The sequence below is a fragment of the Dermacentor silvarum genome, chromosome 10 (genome assembly GCF_013339745.2).
Source record: "Dermacentor silvarum isolate Dsil-2018 chromosome 10, BIME_Dsil_1.4, whole genome shotgun sequence".
NCBI classification, from domain to species: Eukaryota; Metazoa; Arthropoda; class Arachnida; order Ixodida; family Ixodidae; genus Dermacentor; species Dermacentor silvarum.
Genome location: NC_051163.1, coordinates 103,168,624 through 103,186,438, shown reverse-complemented (window position 1 = coordinate 103,186,438; position 17,815 = coordinate 103,168,624). Strand labels below are relative to the sequence as shown.

At 45.1% G+C, this 17,815-nt stretch overlaps 1 protein-coding gene across 1 annotated transcript; it reads right to left on the bottom strand.

The window, feature by feature from the left end:
- Nucleotides 1-15,679: 15,679 nt before the first annotated feature.
- On the bottom strand, nucleotides 15,680-17,429 carry LOC125941081 (uncharacterized). Its single transcript, XM_049658011.1, has 2 exons — nucleotides 17,137-17,429; nucleotides 15,680-16,373 (listed from the first exon to the last, which is right to left on the bottom strand). The coding sequence occupies exons 1-2, from the start codon at nucleotides 17,427-17,429 to the stop codon at nucleotides 15,680-15,682; spliced, it is 987 nt and encodes a 328-aa protein (XP_049513968.1).
- Between the last annotated feature and the right edge of the window lie 386 nt (nucleotides 17,430-17,815).

Here is a 17,815-nt window from a genome sequence, read left to right as displayed (position 1 = left end):
TATGATGTTGACAAGTGATTGATATGTTTGTTCGCAATTTTCACTCCTAACAAACGCTGCGCCTTTCTGTGTTAGAAATATCAAGCACCTCGTCATGGTGGCCTAGTGCGGTATGAAGGCTCGGAAGTGTCCAGACAGACCTATAAAAACTCGCAATGAATGCCAAATCGTGCTGGCTAGGCAATGTCTTAATCCTCTCCACAGACTCTGCCTTGGTGGTTTTCGTGTGGCCGTCAAAAACTCTCTGCCGAGAAATACCACATACCATTTGAAGAATTCGCTTTTTTGGACATTTATCTTTAACTTGGCTTTACTCAGTGCAGCGAAAACCTGTGATAAATTCTTTCAGTGCTGGTCCTCTGTTTAAGAGTACGCAATGATGTCGTCCATGTAGATGTTCCAAAACTGACCAGTACGAGCAGATAGAACAATGTTCATGATTTTTTAAAACCAGGTGCCCGAGTTCTTCAAACCAAATGGGAGCCTGTTGTATTCGCACACATCAAAATGTGTTACGAGAGCTGCAAACTTATTGTATTCTTCTTGGAAAGGAACTTCCCAATACCCTTTGCAGAGAGCAATTCGCAAAAATCGCTCACATCTCGCAGTTTCATTAATTATTTCATCGATCTGTGGCATAGGAAATAAAAAAAAATCACAGCATATCCACGGGGTGAATGATGATGAGTGGGCGAAGCTCCGGAGGCAATCATCCGATCTCCCGCTTAAGGGGACGCTAGCACAAACGCGGTAGAAACGTGCAGTACTCTCTAGTAAGGGGGAGCGGCCACAGCGTCTTACGCAGCCATTTACACATGCCGGAACGTGCACCGCGTTTGCCGACGCCATCACATGACTGCTGAGAGAGTATACCCCCCGTATTCATAAACGCTCCTCGACTTGAACTTGACTTGCCACCGCTTTGGGCAGCGCGTTCGAAACGCGTTGAAGGTAAGGCGGAGAGGCCACAGCGTCTTACACCAGCTTCTTACACGGGCCGTAACGCGCTAGCACAAACGCGTTAGAAACGCGCTAGAAACGCGGCCTTTCGTTAATGTTGGGTATTTATTGCCATCGTGGTGCGTGTGTCCATGTCCGCTTCGTGGCGTAGTGGGCTAACGCCGCGCGCTCGGAAGCGAGGGGTCCCTGGTTCGATTCCGCGCTACGGACACAACTTCGGAATTTTTTTTCTCATTTTTCTCAGACTGGTTACACACTACTACTACGACGACGGGGACGGAACGGGTGCCGCTATAAGGAGCTTCGCCCCTAACAAGTCTGTCTGTCGGTTTATCAATCGGTAGTCTGTGCACAACCTGAAGTACCGTCCTCCTTAGGCAGAATTGTTATAGGTGATGCAAATGGTGATGTCGAGGGCCTGATGATTTCAGCATTTAGCATTTGTTGCAGTTGGTTCTTGAGCCACACTTTCTTCTCGTAAGATAGTGGATAGGGCTTCTTGCTGACTACATTTGTGTCTCGCAGCTTGAATGGAACTTCCTAGAAATACGTCACAGGAGGGTAGGCTCCAACACAGATTAGGTCAGGACACGTTGTCAGCATCTCTTTTGCGTTTCCCACCGTCCCGACCTGCGTTTCCTCTGCCAAGCAGCTTTCTTTTAACGTTGACTCGATAGTGAATTCGTCTTTCGATGACAAAGAAGTCTAGCACGGCTGTGGACGACACGAAGGACGCCGACAGGAAGACACACCAGCGTAGGTTTAGCCAGGCGCACCAGGAACAGCGTCGAGCCCGAGCCCCACTTCAGTAGCGCTGGCGATCCCGCTGCGGAGCTCTACACGACGCACTTCTTCCTTATATCTTCCCCCCTCGCTGAAGACGGAGCCGCACAGGAGGCCTAAGGCGTCGTGAGGACGAAGGGCTCGCGATACGGCTTCAGCCAATCGACGTGGACAGTATCGCGGCCTCGGCGACGCAGGTTCGTAGGGTGCGTCAGAGGTTCGATAACGTAGTTCACCGGAGAAGTTTGCTGCAGAACCCGATAGGGTCCATGGTATCGGGATACAAACTTGGAGGAGACACCTGGTGTCGAAGTAGGAGGCACCCACAACCAAACGAGAGCGTCAGGCGAAAACTCGGTGTGGGGGCTCCCGTCGTCATGACGAAATTTCTGTATACTCGGCGACAGCTTTTCTTGACATTGGAGCGAAGGCTACGGAGGCGGGGCCTCCGCACATTTGTGTTACTACGCAAGTAGTCCGGCAGCTTGCAGCCGATTTCAGTTCCAGTTTCGGTTTTCGCTAGCTCGCAGCGCTAGTGTGTTTAGCAAAATGTATGTATGCAAAATGGGAACGTCAGAGTTAAACTTTGATGAGTGTGCATACATGCAGCTAATTACTGTGCTGTATATATACCGGTACACAGAAAAATTCCCGCTGTTCAGAAGGTTTTCCCAGCATTGTTCAGTCCTTATAACAGTGAAGCTTACTTTCCGTGTTCAGTCAACAAATAGTGTAGCAGCCCAGGATATACGGGTACGTGCCACACGTGATCGAATGTTAACGTTTGCAGTATTAAGCCCTGGTAAAGGCGAAATGGAAGACCGGTTGCGGCTAAAGTCCCTATATAAGAAAAGTACCCCCATCCTTTGACAAATGCCGCTTCGCTCTCTCCTGTGTTATCCTGTATCTCCTATTGGACGATGATAGCGCGCGCTTCTCACTTCTTTATATTTTGTTTTTTTCCGCCTCAGAGCTATGTTGAAAGTCCTCTGCGCAGCCGCAGTCGCCGGCGGCGGCGGCGGCGCGCGCCCGGCCTGAAAGCTTCAACGTGGACTTTCTAGGTGCGCCACCGTCGACTTGGCTTTCGCGAGCAAAAAGTAAAGAAAAAGCAAGCGCTTTAGGAGAGGAGGCGGCGGAGGAAAGAGTAGATGGCGGTACTTTTCTTATATAGGGACTTTAGTAGCGGCACGATCCTGCCACGCACGTGTCTTGTTTCAGTTTTGCTGTATTCGGTTTACGCCCACAAAGACTGTCAGCAACGCGCCTCAGCAACACTGAGGCGCAGACTGCGGCTGAGTGTTCGAGAAGCTTCACAATTGTAGTAGATCGTTTTGTTAAATTGCGCGCAAGACGCGAACAGTCAAGCTTATTTCAGAGTTCGCGCGAACACCAGTGATAAGGCTGGAAAGTTCGATGCGTGATGTATAAAAGACGGCGCGTCCCAACGATGATCAGCCATAGAGAAAGAAATTCAACAAGAGGGGACACTCGGCAAAAACTGGCAACAGGAAACACGTCACCACACGTCACGCTATACTTTTGACACCGAACGTTAGCTGCCTCGAGCATCGAAAAAAAAGAAAGTGAACTTAAGTTAACAGGCATTGATCTATTTTTTAAATTCTTTGTCGCGAAAACTAAAACGTTTTGCGTATAAATGAACTTAAGCTTTGCGACTTATTTTCCTTGCCTTACCTAGCCACAGGTCAATGACGCGCTAGATACATGCGTCATCTGCCAGACACTCCCCGAAGCCAGCGAGGATGGCTGCGCGCGCGTTTGAGCGCTCGCGCGCGGCAACCCGTCTGTCTCCTTCTTTTTTAAATGTAACCTGGTTTATTGGGCTCTCGGCGTATTCTTGCGTTCCTTCTGCACTGGGACAACACACCACTGCACTATTGGACTACGGCAAGGTGAGAAATCTTGTTTCACAGTCTACGACGCAATTAGGCTTACGGCACGGGACCGAGCCCTATAGAACGCGGTTAGCGAAAAACAGCTCGGCCATCCTGGCGCAGTTAATTTGAGTTAATGAATCGTGCTGAGACATGTTTCCGACCATGGAGGTAAAAAATACTAGGAGGGAGCGTCACGTGATTCCGCTAGCCTCGGCAAGCCAACCTCCTCTGAAGCCACCCCTCCCTCTCTCAGGGGCCCCGTGTGCGGTGCCTTCTGAGGCGGAATAGGCCCACAAGGTTGCAGGAACATTCGTGATTGTTTCGTACGTGGTAACTTTTAGTGGCGCCTGCCGTCACAGGCTTGGAGGCGCGTATGCGGGTGGCGGTTTTCTGCTACTGCGCGCGTCGTTCTTCGCTTCAAATGCGATGCCTTGAAACGTGCAGCAAGACTGGGGCGTCTGACTCATGAAGACAGAAAATTTTCAAGGCGTCACTTGCGCTTACCACCGCGGTTAGTGGAGTTGCCAGCGCTCGCGGCTCGAAACCCGTCCAGACGCCCGAGTGTGGTCTATTTTTCCTACGTACTCAACTTTCGTCAAATCAGACGTTGTGCACCTTAAGCTGTGGTGCGTATTATCTTGCTAATTTTTCGTCCCGCTGTCTTGCACCTAGAAAGAAGCGTGATGTTTTGAGGGATACTTTTTTGTCGCATTTTCGCTTAATAAAAGGCTGGTGTGCGTGTTTTATTTTGAGATAAATAATTTTTGTCACGCTGTCTTGCACCTAGGAAGACCCGAGATGTTTTGAAGGACACTTTTTTGTCGCATTTTCGCATAATAAAAGGCTTTGGTGGGCGTGTTTCATTTTGAGAGAAATAAATAGCATTAGCCTGCATACTAAACACCGAAGTGATCGCCGTTTATTCAGATTTACGTGTACTATTTTGCAAGATTGTGTGGTGCGACGACGCTGTTGAGACGCGCCTCGGGGATCAATTTTCGTTATATAATAAAGCAAATGGACGGGATTTGTGCATTATCTAGAGTTTATTCAGCTGTTTCCGAATGCGAGTATAGCCCCACAGCATAATTATGTCCTAGAATAAAACACTGCCAGGGGGACCCTTCTTCCTCTGCTAGTGTGAATTAAACGGCATGAAAACTGAATACATAGCGGCAAGGGGAAAATGGCAGCATTCATTTGCACTTGTGGATTCATTGTGTTGCTGGTGTACTTGTACTATGGAAAGCACATTTTTATGACAACAGTAATTGTTTCATTCTTTATGTGTTTATTGCACCTATAGAAGCCAGAAGATTTCACACAAATACAGAAGGAAGCCACATTTATAATTTAAATGAAGTACATTGCAAAGATAATACACAAAAGAAAATTATAAACAGCAAGTAGGAAAACTTATTGTGCCACTGCTCTTCGGCATCAGTATTAGCATTCTTGTATGCCACAGGGCATTTGTATAATAATGTTATACAAAGTAAACTATATCACACGTAGTATTGATACCTTTAATAAAACTGGTCAATGGGATCAGCTGTCCTTGAATGTAGCTGCAGTTTTGCTTACAATGCCTTGTATGCAACGCCGTCAATACAGGGCTATAATTGTATAATATTTATATCTGCGCTGCCCTGACAAATATCGAAAGGCTTCGGTGATTGTGCTTGTCAGAAAAGTAAGCAATACATATGCAGAAATTAAAAAAAAAAGAGTGGTAGTTCACAAAGACAAAGTTGAAACAATTGATGTGTGGTCAGACCCACAAAGTAAGTATTTCAACATTAAAATACAATGCATTTTGCTGCAAGTAAAATGTACAACAAAGCTTATGTTGTATCACATACCTACAAAAAAGTTAGTACCGTCGAAGCCGAGCCAACACACCGCAAAATTAGGACGCGACGGCTCTATTACGTTGTGAACCTAAAATGAATGAATATTTCACGGTATTTAAAACACTCATTGAGTGGTATACGCGAAATGTTTGTGGTTTCAGTGAATCTGGCATCATAAAAGGCTATTGTAAACCAAGTGAACAGAGTGAGCACACTAAATTATTTCAAAAATAGTAACACCAACGGTATTCCAGGTGGCAGTGGCAAATTTCCACAAAGGTCAGGTAAAAGACATACAGGATAAACATTAAAAAATATTGTCATCCTCAAGCGTATACCTAGCTCACACATAATCCATTGAGAGCATTCACAGCATGTCCATGTCATCACACAGTTTGCTCTAGTGAAAGGTAGGCCAGCTAACCTGCCGTCATTGTCCACACTGTTTAGCTTGGGCTGAACAGAACAATTGTTTAAGCATAATTTGCATGCAGGTGATTCAAGCTACAGCATTCAGCAAGACAAACAGGTACTTGCAGAATTTACAATAAGGTATCACATTTTCCCTCTATAAACGTTTGACATCTGCATACAACGCTCTTGAACAATATATGCTTTTTGCAGAGTAACTCAAAAAACAAATACCTTAACATAAAACCTGGTGGGACAGCTGAAGTTGATGGATAAAGGAATTAATTGTGTGGGCCATCATGAACATAATTCACCCACGAGAAAACTTGTGTAGCAATTCTTCCAGTACTGCGAGTCGCAGGCACCCAAGCTCAGACACCCTGCTTGGGTCAGCACAGTAACCATGATCCTGTAAAATTGCTTCTGTGAGTGGTTCACTGGCTGCAGGGCTTCTCTGAGGGGCAGTGAGGTTAATTACATCGATGGAGCATGGTTTTTTCAGAGGAGCGTACAAAGAGAATTTTGATGTGTTGCAATAGAAAGCAATTTCCGCCATCAATGTCCTTGACCTCATTACGAACTATCAGACGCTTCAATGCTGCTGCAAACTGCTTTGCTGTTGCATTGTCATTGCAGCCCCAAATGATTTTATTGCAGCAAAAAAGTAACTCAAGGTGGTCCTGACTGAGCTTGGAAGTCGCAAGATATGCCAATAGGCCATTTTCTGTAACCAAGTGGTTGTATAGACGGTTGTCTAAGCACACCACAAAGCGAATGAAGCCTGTCTTTTGGTTGGTCCCTGTCATTAGTTTACCAGCTGCGGACTCCCTAAGCGAGCAAAAGTAGGCCATAAGTTCTTTGACATACGCAGTGACAGGAGCCACATTTTCAGGACACAGCGGTCCTTTCTATTCTTCTTGCCTTGGATGTCTTGAATTTAAAATATGAAATGCGTTGTTGGACATGCCTGATAAACTCTTCTCTTGGCAAGAAATTTGACAATTTTGAATTTTTTGAGCTCTGCAGTCGCTAAGAGCATCTGCTACCGATTGACTAAACGTTTGAGCCAACAATGAGACTTTCATAGGCTGGTTTTTCCAGGTAATATGTGCTTGTCTAAGTTTGTTTGCCAAATGTAGGCCCTCTGTGTACTGGAGTTCATGCAGCTCATCAATGTGTTTCAACAATATGAACTGTTTGTTCGTATCACAATAGCCTTTTTATCAAACAGGGTGTGCCGCAGTAGCTTCAACATGTGACAGGGATCCAACATGGCAAAGAAAAGCTTTTTTTGTCACTGGATGTGGAAAAGAAGCATCCAGCTCAGTCAGGTCCATCTTGCAGCCAAGGCTGTGCAGCAATGACAAATTCGCTGCAGCACCATCGCAGGTCAAACTCACAATGTGTGCACCTTTTTCGTGAGTGAAGCTAGCAGCTTGCAGCACCAAATTGCGCCTCTGCTCACTGAGGCCATGCACTGGAAAGTAGCCAATCGGCAGCTTCCATCTGCCATTGATTGCAACAAGCATTAAAACAAATGCATCTTTGGCAACTAGAAAACTGTCATCATTGACATCAATGCCCATGTCAACATATCCATGGAAGCTTTTCCCATCCCACACTACTTCTCTGAATGGCCATCCCATCCGCAACTAGATTGCATAATGTGCAGAGCCGTGCTTTACCTTGATAGCCAATGCAGTCATTGCCTCTTTTGAAAAGTCAGCAGCCATATCAATGGATTGATATCATTTACACAGTGTCTTTGGATGCAGGAGGCATGTGTTGAAAACAGCTCGTACATATCTGTATGCTCTAGGGGAATAAAAATGCAAAGTCAGTGCAAATGGCCTGAGCTCTGGCGAGTAAGCGGGTGACATCGCTGGCACCAGACTTATGTGGCAGTTGACGCATGAGCAAGTCTTTTTTTGCCCCACCAAGACTCTGCAATATGGCGACATCCTCATTTCCTAGAATGCGATTGTCAGATCAATTTTCTATGACATTTTCGAGATGAGCAACCTTTTGAAAAAGCTGCTGATGGGATTGCCGTAGAGTCTTCATCTTCTTCTTGGTCGCAGTTTGTAATTGTGTAACGCCATACTTCATGCCTCAGGCCTTTTCAGGTGCGTCTTCTGCTGGCTGTGGCTGCAAAATATCACGCGCTGTAACAGGTGCATGAGCTACCAACATGGCACAAAGCACGTACACAGAACAAATTAATTGTTGTGCCATACACTCTTTCGCAAGCTATCAAGAATATAATGCTTAATTTTAGGTCATTACATTGCTCACGGCGGTTTCCGTTTACACTTTTGTGAACTTAAAAACTGTGGGCGCATAAAACTGCCATCCACGCGAGCTTGCTAGTGCCACTTAATTTTGTTTGTTTATTTATTTGCTAAATACTGCAGGCCCATTTGGGCCCAGGCAGGAAAGGTAGAAGTACAAAACAACTAACACAAAAGAGGTCAATGTAGCATAGTTCCATGAGAGATGTTTCACAGAAGCCTTTTAGTTTGAGTGGGCAAAATATACTGAGCTCATATATCACGGCTCATTGTGACCGATCGAACATATAAAGAGCATGGAAAATTGTGAAAAACCTGTTGGTATTCTAGTTATCGTGTCATTTGAATGGAAAAATTGAAAAAGGATTAGTGGCCGATAATTGGTGTTTAATGCAAACCCTGAGGAAACTCATACCGCTGCGGATGAATATGAATGTTTCGGTATTTAATTAGATGGTTGCCATGATCATAAATGTTAGTGTCCGAGTGCAGTTCACTGAGTGACATTTATTATGCTTGAGCTATTAAACAGTTGCCACGAAAATATGCCACTTCACTTGCAGCTACCTAAGGAAACAAGTATGTAAAAATTGTAGTGGTCGAGTATTATCCTCACCATACTATGCCTTGCTGTTCGAGGTGTCGCTGGGTTGTGTGTAGGCAGTGCTGCAGAAGCTTCACCCTTGAGTGTCCTGGAGGGTCTTGGACTGGGAGACTGGACAAAATACACCAAGTGCAATGAGGAGGGACTGCTTACTGCAACATAACTTGAAATTGCTGACCGTGCAAACGAAACACCAGATGCACAGTTGATGCTAAAACCCAGGACTAATAGCGACACCATTGGCTTCATTTAAAATTTAAGCACAATAATGACCAGCAAGCAGGACATTGTTAGGGAGATCAGTGGCTGTGGCTATATACTGTATTTTTTATCTACTGTCCCAAAAAATGTTGATAAAGCTTACCAGCACAGTTGGCATGTTATAAATTTTATTACTGTTGTAAATGTTGGAGCCTAGCAAGAGTGTTAATTATGTGTGTAATGAGAGGACATGGCTGAAGTATAATTCAGAGAAGCAGTGTGTTTTCCTCATTTCAACTTTACTGAACAAAAGTGGTTTTTCATCTTACATAACACTGCATTGCTGCAGCTTGTTTTATTTTCCTTATCTTGTACTTATCCTAGATTGACTAAAATGAGATTAGGATGTAGCATATATGGCTTTCATTCATTAGCATTTGATTTTGCCAGTGTTAACAATGAAATTTGAACGCAATATGCTTGTCACCTGTGTCAAAAAAGGGCTGTAATGTAGCCAATGATAGGTTGAACAGTTCTATCTTTCTCTTCATTCTGAGCATTACAAATAGATCTTTTACATCAGTCGAAAACGTCTTACAAAAAGCTGTATGACAGTCTCATATGCATTTTTGAAACTTAAATAATTACTTTAAAGGTGAAATCCAAAATATGTATTACAGAGAAACACCAGATTTTTGCAAAGCAAATCAGAACATGAATGAACCAAGGCACACATGTGAGAAAATGTCTTAAGCAAGCTCTATGATCAGTACGACAATCAAACATGCCAGGACATGTTGGATTTCGGAAGGCTCATCAGCCTTCATCAGTCAAGGACGCGCTAGCAGATGTAGCAGTACCCTCTGCTAGCACATCAATCAGACAAGCCCTCAGAGATGTCCATATCCATTGTGGCTTGAGAGAGACCTGCCTGAATATAAGAAAAGCATATTTCACTTCAGGAATGGTGGGGGACATCTACCACAGTCATGAAAAAGGTATGATCAAACTGGAAACACGCATTATGGCTGCATACAGCTGTGCATCAACTTAGTGGCTCAACTTGATTTTGTTATGTTCCCGTGGATGTAGCTGCTTCACTTTAAGGTTGACTCATTGCTGTGGCATTGTCCTTTGCAAGCGTCTGCAGTTAAAGAATAACCCACCAGATATTTTTAAGGTCCAACAATAACATTTGCTGTGGAATGCATTTACACAACCTTTGCAGAGTCATGCAAGAGACCTCGCATGATCTGTGCATGCTTTCCCTACACACAGCATCCCCTTGTGTAGAAAACTATCTTTGATCTAAGTGTGCTTGTAAAATACTCATACAGCTAATTGAATCTCGGGGAAAATGGAGCTGTAGTAACTTTGCAGTGCATGTTTCACACAAAAATATCAAAGATATAGCTGTAACACATACATAATGCAATGTAATGCCCCCTCTGTAATGCCTCCAGGCCTTCAGGGTACTACTAATAAATGAATGAAAATGATGTTCACTCCTGTAATTTAACGTAAAACTGTGTTATTTCATCTCAACTGTCATTTACCTGTTGTTTAAAATATGCCAACCAACATCATATCTTCTGCAAAAAAAGAAAGTGATATTTAGCCTCAACATATAGGGAGTGATTGAACTTTGCAACATGATGTTTGAACTTTGCACTCACAAGCCGAGTTACTACGAGCAGAATATTCTCTACAAAATTATTGTTCTTGGCGACTATTGCAAAACTTGGTATGTTATGTGAAGACTAGTCTTTCATGGTTTCTTCAATTAATTAGTTTTATTGCAATTTTGATTGTCTTCAGCCACAAGAAATACATACAAAATTCAGTCAATAATAATTTTTATAGCAGGAAATGTAATTCTTCGACAATAAATAGTTTCACATCGTACCTTTTTAGGAGTGTACGCTAGCTGATAAAAGTACTTTAAAGAGAAATAAATGTTTGACACTTAGTGGAAATTATGACAAAGTTGGAAAAAAAATGGCTTGAATAGCATTGCACCACTATTTCGTCAGTTATAATTCACACGAGCACGTAGTCACTAACGATCGCGAATATTGCAGTTCCATTTTCATAAATAAAAGAAACGTTCATTGTCCTTACCTATGGAAGGAAAGGCCATCGCCGATTTTCTGTTCGATTAGGGCATCCTGGCACAAAATACTTCATCACGCAGGTGCGCCTACTGCTGACGGGAGTTCTCGCCGGTCTGCTAAGAGGCCGAAGACTTTGAGCAGATCTCGAGCAACAGTGTCGACTGCGCTACCTTAACTACGGGCCGGCACGGCCCTACATATGTTCGGAGTCTCCGGCTCGCCAGTCCATCTTTGGGCACAAGACGGGACGCATTTTTTTCCCGTAGGGAAACAGTCGCTTCGGACCCTGTACGCTCGCTTAATCGCGTGCACATTTTGCGGGGGCGAAAGGCATCATTGTTTCCCAGAAGACGTCGTCAAACGCAACGAATCGTCGTCGGAAGGGCGGCTTGGTTGCCTTCACACGTTTGCAGGGCGAAAGGTTCCCTCGTTTCCCTGAAATCACACCGAAACGCAACCAGTCGTCCTTGATCGAGGTGGTCCTCCCAGGTTGTTGGGCGCAACGCCGGTTAACCGACGCCTTCGTTCGCAACAGCCTTGGCGCCTGTCTGCTAATTAAGCGGCGAGACTCAACTGCTTCACACACTCGAATTCCTTCACTAACCTCGGCGCGCGTTTGCCACGCCGAGTATGTGCGCATATTCCGAAACCCCTGCAGCAGACGAAACCGAAGCCACCGAGGCGAGCCGAGTAAAATCTACCGCTTGCCTATGACGTGAGGGCCTATTTCCCATCATCCCATTCCTCTAAATTTTTTATGACTAGGCTTCAAGACTGTCACGTGACGCTCCCTCCTAGTTTTTTTCCTTCCTCCATGTTTCCGACGCTTCCTATTGGACTATTGTAACTTATTTCGGTTTTTGAGCCACACTGGCCGCAGAGGGCGCCGTGTCGCAGTTAGCGAGAACTCAGCCGTGGTGTGTAGTCTAGTGCATCTTGCTAGAAGTTTGTGCCGCTTTCTCTGACGCCAGACATTACTGAAAAGTAATTTCGTTACTTTTTGGGGTACTTTTGAGGCACGCTGGCCGCACAGCGCGCTGTGACGCAGTTAGCGATAAGCAGCTCGGCCGTGGTGATAAAGTTAGTTTGGCATGTAATGAATCTTAGAGGGACAAGTCTGTGACGTTTTTTGTGGCTCCGTAACAACATATACCTTCTTTCGGTACTCACGCCTGTTGAAAATGCGATGGGCGATTGCCAAGAGTGATAACATGGGGTGTGCTGCTGGCGCCGGCAGAACGCGCGAATGACGAACATATTTATTTATTTATTTGATAATACCTCACAGGCCCCGTAAGAAACTTGTAACGTAAGAAACTTGTACTATCAGAAACTTGTAATTCGAAAATTACGTCTTCTAAAGGACTGAGAAAAGGCATTGCACCCACGCATTTGGCTTGAGTGCCTGTTGCGTCCGTCTCTATGTACTATCGCGATGGAAAGAAACGCGAACAGCGGAGCGCGTGGCCGAAGCATAACTGAAGGTACAGTGCGCGCCGTCTTGTCATCCCCATTGACAGGCGGGCACATCCGCTATGATCGCGCTGTGCAATGGTGCGCCCCCTATCCTGCAATATTTTTGTTTCTGTTCTACTTCTCTTTTATTTGAAAACGAGGAAAGGTGACGGCACATAAATGATGACAGCGCGAACTGTACTATCGCGATGTAAAGAAACGCGGAAAGCGTGGCTTTTGGCACAGAATATTGGCAAGGAAAGCTTATCTGCCAGTCATATCTGACACTCGGAACGCACACGCGGTGCGATAGCGCCAGCCGGAAGAAGATTGTAGCGCTACGGTGGCGCTGACTGAAAGCAGCGATAGCGAAAGCATATGGGAGGTGGACCCATATCCTCGCACTAGCTCTGAATATGCCAAAAGCCACGCTTTCCGTGGTTCACTGTTTCTTTTCATCGTGAAATTACAGTTTGCGCTGGTATCATTACTGTGCCATCACCTTTCCTCGTTTTCAAATAAAATAGAAGCAGAGCAGAAACGAAAATTTTGCAGGATAGGGGGCACACCATCGCACAGCGCGATCAAAGCGGATTTGCCCGCCTGTCAATGGGGATGACAAGATGGCGCGCACTGTACCTTCAGTTATGCTTCGGCCACGCGCTCCGCTGTTCGCGTTTCTTTCCATCGCGATAGTATGTAGCGTACCGTCGCGTCGCCCGAGGCCACGTTTTGGAAACGCGAAGTCGCTCATGTATTTGTGCTGCCAAAGTGCAGGAAATTATGCCCGGAAATGGGGGAACGCTTGGAAATCAGATATTTTCATATATGTTTGGGATGAGTCGGGTATTTTCTACGCCATGTATGTAAAAGCGAATTGCTTTTGTTTGTAATGCCGCCCATTCACCGCTTTCGCACGTTTCGCCTCAACACGCAGTATTCCTATGTCTAAATACCAAAATGACTCATGCTTGTAACATGCTGTTACGTGCTTGCAAATGTAACATGCTTGTAATTTACTTTTTTTTTTCAGCTGGTGCCGTCCGGTGGAGCTTCATACAGGAACTACTGCCTTACCTGCTGGTGTCACAACCTTGGATGAACGCACAAAAAGCGCGGAACGAGCTTTTATATAGAGCAAAATAAATATTTCCTCATTTCACAAAAGGTCTTGCGTCTACTTTGTGAAATTGCACGTGGCACAGATTCGATGGGACTTTAGGAGATCGTTCGCAATCATTTTTACTAAATAATAAACCTATTCTGCACGAAGACCAAAAAAAAAGGAGGGGGGGCGCAGCCGGCGTGCTAGCTTGCGTTCAAAATACGCGCCCCCAAAACCGAAACCGGATGTGATGTAAGTGATTGACACTGACCGCTTGGCACGCTGCAGTCAATTCGGCCGCTGGGCCCTGTGGGAGTGTCCCCTCTTGTTGAATTCCATTCTCTATGGATCAGCTTTTCCACGGCCGATGCTGTACTCGCCGCTATCAGTGCCAGTGTGTATTGCTGTAATCTGACTTTCGGTTTACCGGCCGACTGCTGCCTTCGCCAACGTCACGACCCCGTGACAATATAATAGCTATGCAAACTATGCAAGGTGACTAATGCCGCCAAGCACACACCGCAGCTAAAATACGCAAATACCATGATGCCGCTGAATTGGAAGGTTTTAAGAGAGCTTACGATTAATTGAATAGAGACTGATACAGATTCTTTTATCGAGCTTCGCTGGTCAAGCACCTTCACGTAGTGTGATGGCCGTCGATGTTTTTTTCCATCCCTGTGCATGCAGTATGTAACAGGTATTGTCCATAATACCAATTGTTATTGGTAGAAAAAAATAAAGAATGCAAAAGAACAGTTCATATCTTTTATTGCATCACAGCCATACGCGAAAATTATACAGGCCCGTGTATTTAGATTTAGGTGCACGTTAAAAATTCCAGGTGGTCAAAATTTCCGAAGCCCTCCACTACAACCTCTCTCATAATCATATCGTGGTTTTGGGGCGTTAAACCCCATCAATTATTATTAACATAGTATTTTGCACTTGTGGCACAGAACGTGATAGCCATAACTTTTTGCTGGCACTCCATGTCGACATAACAGTTTGCACTTGTGACCAGAACAAGATAACCATAACTCGTTGCTGGTACTCTATGTCAACATAACATTTTTGCACTTGTCGCACAGAACGTGATAGCCATAACTCGTTGCTAGCATTGCGTGCCATAAGAACCATTTATAATAAACAAATCAAAATAGGTAAGAGCAGGAACACATCGATAACGAAGAATGAGACGGTAGGATACATTAGGAAATGAGTAAATGAAAAACAAAACAATGACGAGAAGCAGTATCACACTTTCAGGTCCCATTGAGACAACAATGAAAGAAGGCATCAAACACTATTGGCATGAGATCATACAGAAAAATGAACACAATTTTGAGCACTTCAATCCTCAACTAGGAAATGTGGTTCTCGCTGATGCAGTGTATAATGTAAATGTTCACGGCCGTGATACATCATCACATCACAGCCGCCGTGACAGTAGAGTGCACAGTACACGGCCGCTTACACAAAAAGCACAGGTTTGAGCCTGTCGCATTTCGATGGATCAGAAACATATGTATCGGTGCATGTTAAACAACACCGGGTGGTCAAAACTTGTGCAACCCTCTAGCACGGCATGTCTCATAATCACATCATCGTTTTGGCACACAATATCCCAAAAATTATAATCGCATCACGGTAACGTAACCAGAACATAAGCGAAGTTCAACGAAACATAGAGAGATCAGCAGATTAAATTAAAATGAAGTCAATAAGCAATAAAAGTGTAAATAAATAGCAGTGACTGATGGACCTCCAAAGCAATATCACGGTTTCTGGTTAAGCACGCGTGTAATCCATTGGTTGAAGCTTTGAAAAAGCACACATGGAGAGTCATGGCAGTTCATCAATTCCGCTCATGTCAGAGCTGCTCGACTCATCAGAAGTACTCGAATCTGTACCCAAAGAAATTATGAGACTTTCTCTTTGGCTGTCTATAATGCCATCCCACTCCCATGCCTCATCCTCAAGCATTATCACGTGAGTGCAGTCTCAGAACCAGTTCTGCGGGGTCACACCTGCGATTCCTTCCAGCAGCAGCTTCTCGACTGAATCGATCTTGAAGTCAGTGTTCTTCGAAGCAACATAGCCTTTGACCTGGCTCCACACGAGCTTTATTGGATTGAGCTCGCAGTGGTAAGGAGGCAAGCGCACAACCTCATGACCGGCAGCGCTGGCAAGAGTGTCAATCTGGAAAGCAAGGAACATGTGCTTATGCTTCTTAACGAACTGCAGCAGTTCGCTCTTCAGTTGGTCATCCGAAAAAGGGATACTTTTCGATTTCAACCAGCACTGGATGTCGGCTTTTCTTGATGATGAACTTGGCACCTTTTCAGCTTGAGCACTGTGATACGATGCATTATTCATCACAATCACACTGCATGGCTTGATGTTCGGTAGCAACTGTTCAACAAACCATTTTCGAAAACGCGGAGCATCCATTTCTGTGTGGTAATCACCAGCGCCCTTCTTGGCACGAAATACTAGGGCGGCTCCATCAACAAAGCCTTCCGCACTGCCAGCGTGCAAAACAATTAGGCGTCCTCCTTTACCGCTCGGTGCACAGAGACCTGTTGAGAGGCCTTGACGAAATGCATCTTGCCGGGACATCACTTTGGTGTCTGTCAATACGGTCTCCTTGGTGTGGCCAGCGTTTACCCAGGTCTCATCAAGGTAGTATATGGTCCTGTAAAAGAAAAGAAAAGAAATCAGTCGTATAGTTAGGAGTTTACCTTTACTGGCAACAGCCAATTAATAAACCAGCGGCCTTGATTCAAGGTTATGCCTCTGTTACAGCGAAGAATCCACTGACAAAACCCATGCGAATAAATATAACAAAGATGAGCAGGCAAAACTTCCCCTGAGAAAGACTGAAGCGAATGTTTACAAAACATGTTTCAGGCTGCTCATAAAGGCTAATGAAACCACATCCCCAATTATGTGCACAGCATATTGGCTGAATAAAATTAGCGATTCTTTTCTTCAAGTCATTTAGATTGCTTGCTCCTACGCGGAAAAAAAGGCAGTAAATCTTCCCAAACAATGCGACGAGAAATTCTGCAATAGCGAAACGCTCAGTTACATCTTCGGCACAGATCATCGCATCCCTCGGCTGATACTATTTTCCACCGTACAAGCGCAAACATGAACAGCTACCTTATTTTACTGGGGAATTTCGCTGCGACTTAAGTTAGGATTATGTAAGGCTTTCGATCACTCGCGTAAACAGCACACGTTTGGCGATCACTGATGCAAAGCATACCTCTCGTTTTCGCTCACCGTTAGGTACACACGCATTCTCACCATTCGCGTCTACACTTTTACCAACAAGCACGCGCAACGAAAGTTTGCAGAAATCGCAGGAAGTCGCTGCTGCCTCCGCATTTCTCAGATTGTTCGGAGGTACTTTCGACGCCAAGCAATGATGTCGTCTCTTTCGGAAGACGAACCCCAAGTCGTTCAGCATTCGTTGCATCGTGCGAGTGCTGATCGTCGGCATGTCCATGTCAGGGTCGCTGATCACCTCGTTGCGTAGCTTCTCGGACGTAGGCAGTTCATTGCGCATGAAATAGCTGTGCACTTTCCGCCGCAATGCTGCCAACGCAAACGTGTCGTAACGCAGCAGCCTCGTCTTGGCGGTCATGCGCTTCTCAGCTTCGCCCGAGAAATCCAGTTTCTTACCCTTTGGAGAGGAAAGTGTGGCCCGCCGATCTTCAGCCTTGATTCGAGTTACCGTTCGCATACTCACTCCGGTGAGCTCGGCGACAGTCCGGCACACAGAATTCGTCGACAGCTCGGGCTGACGGCGCGTTACTCCAGCGTAGACATTGCAGATAACCTGCTTGGTTTGTTTGGAGACCCACTTCTTGTCACACTTAGAGTATAGCCTCCTCGGAGAACGAAAAGGAGAGTTTGCGGCCGCACATGGTAGCGCTGGCACCGGGGCAGCAAGCAGCAGGCGGTGCAGAAAACGTGCTGTCGTCCAAGAAATAAAAAAATATTAAGGCGCACGATAACTTTTTTTATGAACAGCTTCCCATACTTGTTCTATATTTATAATTAGGAAAGTTTTATTTATTCGGGCCAAGTAACTCTTAGAATCAGAAAATAAAATAGGTACTATTTCCT